The sequence below is a fragment of the Oncorhynchus nerka genome, linkage group LG16 (assembly GCF_034236695.1).
Source record: "Oncorhynchus nerka isolate Pitt River linkage group LG16, Oner_Uvic_2.0, whole genome shotgun sequence".
NCBI lineage: Eukaryota > Metazoa > Chordata > Actinopteri > Salmoniformes > Salmonidae > Oncorhynchus > Oncorhynchus nerka.
In genome coordinates, this window is record NC_088411.1 from 25,433,891 (window position 1) to 25,445,422 (window position 11,532).

An 11,532-nucleotide genomic window follows, 5' to 3' on the forward strand; every position below is an offset into this window, starting at 1 on the left:
TTGGTCCTCCTCTCTTTCTCCCGAAGACATCTGTTACAAGTACCCAGAATAGTTTTTGCTTTATAAGCCAATTTTTATTCCATGTACAGTGATTCGCATTGTGGCCAATGGAGTGGGTGGAGTAAAAGGCCATCAACATTCCATATTATTCAGAGCCCCATCAAATGACACCATATATTCTACAGACCCTACTGAATTTTCCCTAAAATACTTTTACTGTGGTGAACAGAATCGTTTTTGCTCTATAAGACAATATGTCATTTATATGCCTACAGTGTATTGCATTTGGACCAATGGAGTGGGTTGAGTAGAAAGGGCTACTGGGTATTTAGACCACAGCCACCCAAGAAATAACACCATATATAGACTTTAGTGCTAGATTAATAGGATCTGGAGAATATGATGTTCCTTACATTCATTTATTTAAGCTTTAACCATTCTCTATATGCTCCACCTTATATTATTTATCTTATATAAAGCACTAATTGTCTTTAGTTTAGAATTTTCCCCGGCGTAGTTACAAAATCATAACATTTTAACATTATGCGCTATTCAAAGCTGCAAAAATAATTGATTTATTAACAACACATAGCGTTTTAACGCATACTTTTATTTGGAAGGCAAATCTGAAAACCGGAAGTCTTAATGCTGCCGATATGACGCTACATCTTTGTCTCTAACGTGGTCAATCAATATATCATATTTCCTGTCGAAGTCCACCAGGTAGCAGATTTGAGCTACTCTATGGCGCAGCCGTATCATCGGAGAGAAGTGGAGCGTTGTAACCACATGTTTGTGTTGTAACTTCTTGGTGAGATCAAACCGGCTGAGGGATACAAATGTAACAATTGTTTCCAACACATGTAACAATTTTGCCGGTTAAAACTTAACCATGAATAGAAGAGTATTATAAACCATTAAACATACGAAGTCTTACAAATTATGTATTTGCTGTATGTTTCTAGCGTATTTATTTATTCTATTTTGGGGTGGGGGCAAGCTTGCTTATTGCTATTGGTCAATGGTGCACATTTTTTTCTGACTCAGTGGTGTTTCCTGATGTCATGCTGCTCACGAGTAGGAGGCTGTGCTTTTTTGAGGAGGTTGAGTGCAAAATAAAACTCTGGAAAAGATTCAGGAAAGGAACTTCAAATCATACGGGTTGGAAACATTTTCTCCTATAGGATTTATTGCTTGGGGAATTCATTTATGCACAGTGGGGGATTGACATCAAGTTGTCTGCTTCGTTCTTTATAGAAAGGCTACACTTTTTCCAGCCATGGAAACACTACAGAAGATAAGGGACAGTTCTTGTGAAATTCCAGTTGATGTCAGATTTAGGAAACGAATAGTTTGGCAAAACTTGGATTAGCTGGTCGCTGGACGGTTCCATTGGCGATACCACAAGGCGATGCCTCCCCAGGGCGATGGAGAATATAAACCTGTAGCAGTGTCGGCGGCGGTCCCACCGGTTCCCCCTCGGAGGGTTCGGAGCAGAGAGTCGTTTTCGGGCTCCAAGTGTCGGTCCGGTGGCGTAGAGCGCAAAGTGAAGTGTGTGCTTGTCGGTGACGGGGCAGTTGGGAAAACGAGCTTGATTGTCAGCTACACCACAAATGGATATCCAACTGAATATGTCCCAACTGCTTTTGATAATTTTGCAGGTAACTTGACAAATATGTGCATTTTTTTATAAATCGGCTATTAGGACTTATTATTCGTATTTTTGGGCTATGCAAGTTCTTGTTTTTATCGTGCGGTTTTAACGGGCCATTTATGTGAATTCATGAGTAGCCTACACTGAGTGTACAAAACATTAGGAACACCTTCCCAATATTGAGTTGCACCTACTTTTGCCCTCAGAACAGCGTTCCACAGGGGTGCTGGCCCATGTTGACTCCAATGCTTCCCACAGTTGTGTCAAGTTGGCTGGATGTCTTTCTGGTGGTAGACTATTCTTATACACACAAAAACAGTTGAGTGTGAAAAACCCAGCAGCAACTTGCAGTTCTTGACACACTCAAACCGGTATGCCTGGCCCGTACTACCATACCCAGTTCAAAGGCACTTAAATCTTGTCTTTTTCATTTAGTCTTTGAATGGCAATACATACACAATGTTTCAAGGCTTAAAAATCCTTCTTTAACCTGTTTCCTCCTCTTCATCTACACTGATTGAAGTGGATTTAACAGGTGACATCAATAAGGGATCATAGCTTTCACCTGGATTCACCTGGTTAGTATTTCTTGAAGGAGGTATTCCTAATATTTTGTACACTCAGTAAAAATGTTGCCAATTGTCTTCTGCCATACATTGGCGGCAACAGGAAGACTATGGTAATTATTATACTCAACACTATTCAGTCCGTAACAGTATATAATGCCATTTTGGTTACTAATTTCTTTGTTATATTGGCTGATTAAATGTATAATTCTTTTTTTTTCAGCGGTTGTGGCAGTTGATGGCAAGCCTGTAAAACTGCAGCTTTGTGACACAGCTGGCCAGGTTTGTAATTAAAATACACATATACGACAGTTTGATATTATCTCAACTATCCTGGAAGTGTGAAGGATTGGTTAAAAACATACAAGTTGGCCTTTTTTCTGTTCCTAGAATTTCTCAAACTTGTTCTAACCCCTATGCATTACTAGACTAGCATATGTAAAGAATGAGGTAAAATGTAGTCTACTAATGTAGGGGAGTGAAGTGATCTGTCTAAATTGATGTGCTCCAGCAGTGTTTTTGTCGTGATTCTGCACCAAAAATGAGGTTACTCAGATAAACGCTGTCTCCCCCACATGGGAGGGGGTAACCGGCTTGGGGGGGATTACAGATAGGAAACCTTATAATTGTAATGAATTGAATCTGAGCCTGGAAAGGAAACGTAAGCTTCGGCACAGCTGGGGCTGGTCAGAGGAAACGCGAGATGGGTCTGTTTCTGAGGAGCAGAGCAGGCTGGAGAGAGTCAACAGTGGAAAACAGCCCTGGAAAGCAGACCAAGAGAGATCTAGAGCGGTTCTGTCTAGACACAGGCTGTGCTCTGTGAGTTCATCGGGTTCTGCTTCGTCTCTTTGGAAAGCGAGCAGAGAGGCTCTGAGAGGATAGGCTTTTCATTAGACACCAAGACAATGCAAGCAATATTGTTTCCAAGGTGTTTGGAGCTTTATACAAGACAATGCAAACAATATAGTAGTTATAACTTAGTTAGGCCTATTACATAGTTAGACTTAGCATACATTGACAAATAATCAAGATGACATTTGCGCTTGCATGCCATGGATAATTAGCTCTCATGTGACAGCCCAAAATAATAATTGTGAAAGCACATGCACCAGCACCACCCATGCAAATGTGAGAAAATGGTTGAGCCAATTAATCAAAATAATATTAATGAGCTTGTCACCGATGTCACCCAGCTCCCCTCTTCATAACAGAGTCCATGTATTTAGCATACTAAACATGCAGAAGATTTCCTGAATACCAACTACAGTGTCCCTCACTGTTTATGTTGTTGACCTCATTGAGTTCCTGAGGATGGAAATACACTATTAAAATCTCTTCCAGGAAGCAATGGGTACACACAAGCTGGGTGTATCAGAGAAACAGATGAAAGCGCGAGAGAGCAGGGAACGCATGCTTTGTCAATAAACAGCAAAATATAATCTCAGTGGAATGCCATGGTTATCTTTCCTCCAGTTGAAATCACAGTAGAACTAGATGTTTTGGAGATATGCAAATGTAATCTGAATGTTGCGTAATATGTTTGCCAGATAAAAGGACTAAACACACATTAGCGAAGATAAGCACCCATATTGGCGTCAGTGCAATGGCCCATGGGTTAGATGCTTACCGCTGTAAATCCCCTGCAATGCTGTGCTGCCACTAATACATGATATAAATGATGTCACCGCTCCACTCCATCTCTTTAGCTGGTGAAAATGACATATCTCTATACTTATACTTAGAGTTTGGCAGTGGGGTAGTGGTTGGCTGTGCCAACTGCAAATCATAAATGCTTTGCTCCTGTACCCTCTCAACAGCCTCATCACACTTTCTCTTTCACATGATTTAGCTGCATGATCATCATCACAAATTCCTTTTGGGAGTCAAAAGTGTGGACTATGGTGCATGTCATTATTTAAATCTATAATAGACATGTTATAGCAATTTAACAATGCTCCCTCTCTTCTCCAATTTAGCTGTTGGCAGTTTTTTTGATTTAGCATTCAAGATATGCTGGTCGGAATAAACAGTGCCTTCAACAATACATTACGCAATGGTATGTCAGTCACCAACATTGGAGGAGATTAAAATCAACTACAGGCTATGCTGAAAGTGCTGTCCCCAGTCAGAAGAACTATGGCATGTAAACAGAACACTTTCACTCTAACAGAAACCGATAGAAGTGTCATGTGTTGTCAGGCTGTGGACATGGATTGGGTTTTCCTGCCTGCCAGGGAGACTATGTCATGAGGCAGAGGCACCACTAGTTACAGCCATGCACATGGTGACATCTTAGCCAATAAGAGCAGGATTTTCCTTCTCTTAGTTATGGCTATGCCCTTTCCATTCCTGCACTCAAATACCTTTTCACAAGGAGGAATATTGTGTTGAGCATGGCCATTCTTGGTTCTACTAGTTATCAGGTCATGTCATGAACCCTCCTCTCCTCTTCCCGCAGGATGAGTTTGACAAACTGCGTCCGCTCTGCTACACCAACGCAGACATCTTCCTGCTGTGCTTCAGTGTTGTCAGCCCTTCTTCTTTTCAGAATGTCACAGAGAAATGGGTGCCAGAGATTCGCCGGCACTGCCCGCAGGCGCCGGTGGTTCTGGTGGGAACCCAGTCAGACCTGCGGGAGGACGTCAAGGTTCTGATCGAGCTGGCAAAGTACAAAGAGAGGCCAGTGGAGCCCCAGGAGGCCCAGCAGTGTGCCGAGGACATGAGGGCCGTGTCATACATGGAGTGCTCCTCACTCACCCAGAAGAACCTCAAAGAGGTGTTTGACGCAGCCATCGTGGCCAGCATCCAGCACTCCGACAGTCAGCAGCAGCATCGACTGAAAAAACGGACTCCAGATAAGATGAAGAAGCTTTCTAGGTCGTGCTGGAAGAAGTACTGTTGTGTGGCCTAGCCTCTGTCTGCACGTGCGACAGTAGGGACGCATGGGTGCCAATTCTGGTTCCATGTCAGCACGTTAAGAGTTCAGGACAGTAAGGAAAACAGCGACTGGAATATGGGCGAAGGTCTGGTCTGGTGTATCTGAGATATGTGAAGGTTAGGCCTCACTGACCTTGTGCTATTTTTGCTTTACCAACGTGAACTGCAATGGAGACAGATCTGACTTCCCTCAAAGTGCTGATGATAAGACTACTCATTGACTTTCCCCTGTGTTATATCCATGATCCTGAAGGACACACAGCTTCCAATAGACAACTGTGAAAGATCAAACCCTCTTGATAACTAGGAGGGTCTATGTTGTTGTTTTATTGACCTGGTTTACTCTGACCTTTCCCATGGTAAGTGTATGTAAACTCAGATTAATTTGGCATATAACATTGAGTCAACTTCCCGACGTGGGATTTACCGTCCCTTTGATTTAGTAGTTCCTATGTTAAAAGAAAAATGCAGTGCTGTAATCAGATAATTTGAGGAGAGTACTGTGTAACTTTCATTGTTTTCATTCTGGTTCTTCTTTAGCTTGTCGTCTAATGTACAAACCACTCAAACACTGTTTTTCAGAATTTATAACTGGTATTTACATTAGGACATGGGTTCTGTCCAAGCTCACATGAGGTTCAGTCTCTAGCTATGTGCTGGAATTCTAACTGGACCTGTTGAGCTTTGGTTTACTTGACCATAACACCACCTGAGGAGTTGTAAACAAATATCGCCATGGCAACATTTAAAGGGCTCCTTATGGGCTTCAAATGCATGTGTAACATGTCCACTGTTTGATTTATGTGTCGGAAGGTATGTTTAGGTCTACTGTGAGGAGGGGACAAATTGTGTTTTTTAATGTCTATTCTAGGAGTTTAAAAGTGGAAGAGCAATATTTTATTTTAAATTACATACAGAATGTCAACCTAATACAACTCGTTTGTCTATCAATCGTTTACTGTCCACGTTGTACACAATATAAGTGAGTCAACATTTCTTTGTTAAATTCTTGAAAGTCTTTTAAACTTTTACCAAGAGTCACACAAATGATGTACTAATACTCTTTTGGGTTGTTTATTAGTTTTGAAGTGCGATGTTAAGCATTATATTATAGCAATGAATGATGATCTCCTCCAAAAATGAAATCAACTTTTTCAACATAACATTTCAATGCAATATGTCATTACTGTGAACCATGAAGTATATGTATACTCACTGCAATCTTTTATTTGCCGCATGAATGTCCAACTGAGAACTGTACAGCAATCAGACCTGTGGACTATAGTGCATAATTAATTGTATATGAAGAGGCAGTTTAGATTACACTGAATAAAGAACAGGTCTAATGGACAACACATTTAATGTGTACCTCTGTTGTACCCCCCCCCCTCTCTATTCTGCACAGTTTCCTTTACTCTGGGGTTTTACAATGTCTGTTGTGGTATCATGTTTGATTTAAATCATGATAGCAAAAATATATATCTGATTGAATGGGCCTAATGGCCTATGTAATGCTATTTTTGTTTGATTATGTGTGCATTGGAATCCTGATAGAAGAAGGGTTAAATAGGAAAATAGGTCATGGATCAAACTATTAGACACTCCCGGTTACCAGATTCCCGGGAAGTTCAGACAATTTGGAGAGACTAGGGTGATGTCAGCAAAATAATACAAACCTGGGTATTCAGATTTCCTTAGATAAAACACCACAGGCAGAAACATCCCCAGACGACTAGGCCAAAATAATACAGAGATAATAGAGGGCTGACTGCAGCTGAGTCAATGTTAACTGATCTTAACTACCATACTCTGATATCTATTATTAATGACTATGAGCCAATCAAGTCATTTAGTATCTTTCTGCAACCAATACCCTGGAAAGAGCGTGTTTACTATCCTGAGCAAGCTTAACAGCACCATCATATTGGAACTGGTTGAAAAAAGGTTGTCAATACCTATATTCCATATCACTGGGATGTCTGTCTCTGTAAATACCGTGTTCTGATTTAGGTAGGCCCATAGATATGACATTATTTGAATTTCAAAATGTTAACCGTCACTTCTTTCAGTGATATTGTGTTTCAAGCCTTGTAATAGCTCTTCCAGTAGAATGCCAAACTAAACCTTGGGGTAAACGATAGTTACCTGCATGATCATGTTAACCTCCTTAGATGACCTGGATGTGTCACCTGTGGATGTGTGATGGACCTCTGAAAGTGAATTATGATTGAAGACAGAGAGAATGGAGAAGTTAATGTTTCACTGGATCACTTAGTAGACCATGTTGCATCAGCAGTCAGTTAAATGTTTATCATCACATACACCATGAATTTACATAAATAATAACGTACAGCAATGTATCTACTCGTTATGAAATACTAGTTATTTCTTGAAAAGGAAAATACAGGGACATGGGTGAAATTGAAATGTGACATAAATGCTTTAAATAAGATGGGCCTTTGGATGTGATGTGGGTATGCGGTAAGTGTTAGTGGACAGTAGTGCACATACCTTTGGACAGTTGTCTTTTTCTAGGTCATTTTGAATGTTGGCTTCTTCATAGCGTCATAGAATTTTCAAACTGTATTGTGTATTGTAACAGTATTGTGTCGATTATTTTCTCAACACAAATGCATTTAACAATGATGCCATTCTTCAAATGAGTATCTTTGTAACAGTGCACATCACATGGTGTACTATATATACTCTTGAGTTTCCAAGCTATGACTTCCAGCAAACATGGAGGTTCCATGATCTATGTTCAGGGCCCTGTGGGGGATGGGGTTGTGGTGAAATAACAGCTCGCATTCAGTGTAATGTCAGAACAAAGACCTGTTTGTCTGTAGTTTGATACCTTTGGAAAATAAAGAATATTTGGTATACAATCTGGGTTTTGTGTTTGTTACATTGGAATGGATTTGTTAGGGTTTTGTATCTGAAACTCTTTTCCTTTGTGATATTTGTAATTACCTATTTATTACAAATTAATGCTTGATTGACTGAACAACTATGGCTCAATACTGGATAGTGTAATTATGTCAACTGTATTAACATAATCCGAATACAGTCAATATTGTAAAAATGTACTTGAATAGGGAGAGTTTATGCAGCTGAAATTGAAATATGAAATTAAATGTTGATATGGAAAGCCCCTTATGCTTTCACTTGCAGTCACAGCTATGAGCCATTAGGCCAATCATCTGGAGTCTTTACCAGTCACTCAAACGTTCTATTAGGCTGACAGCCTGCTCTATTCTCTCAGCCAGAAGCTGGCCCTGCTTAATGACTGACATTTTCAGGCCACTTTTCTGTGTGTGTTGGTGGTGCAATATGTAGAGCTCTTGCTCAACCATAGAGACCCACATGACAAATAACCTCCTCAACTGAGACCAGAATAAATGTGAGAGATGTCTAGATGGTACAGATCAGGGCCGGCCCGCTCATTAGGCAGGATTAGGTGGCTGCCAATGGTGGCAGATTGAGGAGGGCTGCATTTTCTAAGCTAAACTGACCAAGACGCACCTCCAACAAAACATAAAAACTCACATAATTCTGCCCCAAAACAATGACAATTTCTCTCAACCATGGGCTTTTTAGGTGAGCGCTGATGCCGCCCTGTGATAAGCAGTGTCCACTTTGTGAAAGGCGGGGACGCAAAATATTTATCAAATCAGATTGTATTTGTCATATGCGCTGAATACAACAGGTGTGGACCTTACAGTGAGATGCCTACTTGCAAGCCATTAACCAACAATGCAGTTAAGAAAAATAATTGTTAAGGAAGTATTTACTCAAATAAACTACTCAAATAAATAATTTAAGAGCAACAATAAAATAACAGCAAGGTTATATACAGGGGGGGGTTAGTCGAGGTAATTGAGGTAATATGTACAGTACCAGTCAAAAGTTTGGACACACCTACTCATTCAAGGGATTTCCTTTATTTTTACTATTTTCTACATTGTAGAATAATAGTGATATCATAACTATGGCATAACACATATGGAATCATGTTGTAACCCAAAAAGTGTTAAACAAATCAAAATATATTTTATATTTTAGAATCTTCAAAGTAGCCACCCTTTGGCTTGATGACAGCTTTGCACACGCTTGGCATTCTCTCAACCAGCTTCACCTGGAATGCTTTTCCAAAAGTCTTGAAGGAGTTCCCACATATGCGGAGCACTTGTTGGCTGCTTTTCCTTCACTCTGCAGTCCAACTCATCCCACACACCCTCTCTATTGGGTTGAGGTTGGGTGATTGTGGAGGCCAGGTCATCTAATGCAGCACTCCATCACTCTCTTTCTTGGTCAAATAGCCCTTACATTGTGCTGTTGAAAAACAAATTATAGTCCCACTAAGCCCAAACCAGATGGGATGGCGTATTGCTGCAGAATGCTGTGGTAGCCATGCTGGCTTAAGTGTGCCTTGAATTCTAAATAAATCGCTGACAGTGTCACCAGCAAAGAAACCCCACACCATCACACCTCCTCCATGCTTCACGGTGGGAACCACACATACGGAGATCATCCGTTCACCACCTCTGCATCTCACAAAGACACGGCGGTTGGAACCAAAAATCTCAACTTTTCAACTCTCCTTCAGAATCGAACATGAACCAAATTTTAACGTCTGGAAAGACGTCTTTTCACCTTTCATTCAGAACGTAAGGTGAACCTAACTTCAACGTCTGGAAAAATATTTATTATTTTCAATGTCATTTTGCTTACTGGAACTATTCTTGTAGGGGAGGCAATTTTCTGGTCTTGACTAGGGTGGCAGAATGGCCAGGACTGGCCCTGGTACAGATAACATGTTTTGACATATGCATACCGATGCCCACATCTATGAAGAAGGCCTTGCAAGACAAGTTGCATAACTCTTCCCAAAGGGAGGGGGAGAGCAATGGTGGAAAAAGTACTCAATTGTCATACTTGTGTAAAACCAAAGATACTTTAATAGAAATTGACTCAAGTAAAAGTGAAAGTTACCCAGTAAAATACTATTTGAGTAAAAGTCTAAAAGTATGTGGTTTTAAATGTACTTAAGTATCAAAAGTAAATTGAATTTCTTGTTATTTAAAAAATATATATTTACAGATAGCCAGGGGCACACTCCAACACTCAGACATAATTTAACCTCTCTGTCAACAGCCAGTGAAACTGCAGGGCGCCAAATTCAAAACAACAGAAATCCCATAATTAAAATTCCTCAAACATACATGTATTTTACATGTATTTTAAAATACTTATTTTCCACCATAATTTGCAAATAAATTCATAAAAAATCCTACAATGTGATTTTCTGGATTTTTTTTCTCATCTTGTTTGTCATAGTTGAAGTGTACCTATGATGAAAATTACAGGCCTCTCTCATCTTTCTAAGTGTGAGAACTTTCACAATTGGTGGCTGACTAAATTATTTTTTGCCCCACTGTATGTTTTGTTCGGTAAAGTTCATATTTATATCCAAAAGTACACAATCCAAACTCACGACGCGCGGTCACTAGCAGCAGACGAAAAGTCAAAAAGTCCCTTTACAGTCCGTAGAGACATGTCAAACAATGTATAGAATCAATCTTTAGGATGTTTTTAACATAAATCTTCAATAATGTTCCAACCGGAGAATTCCTTTGTCTGTAAAAAAGCAAAGGAACGCAAGCTAACTTTCACGTGACCGCGCATGGTCAGCTCGTGGCTCCTGGCAGACCTCTGACTCATTCCCCTCTCATTCGCCCCCACTTCACAGTAGAAGCCCCAAACAAGGTTCTAAAGACTGTTGACATCCAGTGAAAGCCTTAGGAAGTGCAAGATTACCAATATCCCACTGTATCTTCAATAGGGAATTAGTTGAAAAACGACCAACCTCAGATTTCCCACTTCGAGGTTGGATTTTGTCTCAGGTTTTTGCCTGCCATTTGAGTTCTGTTATACTCACAGACATCATAATTATAATCATATTCTAGCTTTTATGGCTGAGTAGCAAGCAGTATAATTTGGGCACGCTTTTCATGTGTGTGTGAATTGGACCATTTTCCTGTCGAAATGTAACGAGTACTTTTGGGTGTCAAGAAAAATGTATGAAGTAAAAAGTACATTATTGTCTTTAGGAATGTACTGAAGTCAAAGTAAAAGTTGGCAAAAACGACTTTGTGTTACACTACTGGGGGAGAGATACCAGTGGCCTGAGGGACTTGCCAATGTAGGTGTACAATAGCTGCAGAAAAGCCAAACGGTATCACAGAGTTGCAAACGTGGGGCATTGAGCTGTAAGCAGAACAGAGGTACTTGGCAGATCAAGTAAAGCTGTGATTTCTAAGAGGCTCAAGCCTGGATAGATGTTGAAAAGTAATTATTATGGGTTGCTGCCCAGGT

At 40.3% G+C, this 11,532-nt stretch overlaps 1 protein-coding gene across 1 annotated transcript; it reads left to right on the forward strand.

Moving 5' to 3' along the window:
- The first annotated feature begins 723 nt into the window (after positions 1-723).
- On the forward strand, positions 724-8,042 carry LOC115144311 (rho-related GTP-binding protein RhoU-like). Its single transcript, XM_029685238.2, has 3 exons — positions 724-1,661; positions 2,444-2,502; positions 4,679-8,042. The coding sequence occupies exons 1-3, from the start codon at positions 1,412-1,414 to the stop codon at positions 5,129-5,131; spliced, it is 762 nt and encodes a 253-aa protein (XP_029541098.1). The 5' UTR covers positions 724-1,411; the 3' UTR covers positions 5,132-8,042.
- Positions 8,043-11,532: the final 3,490 nt, after the last annotated feature.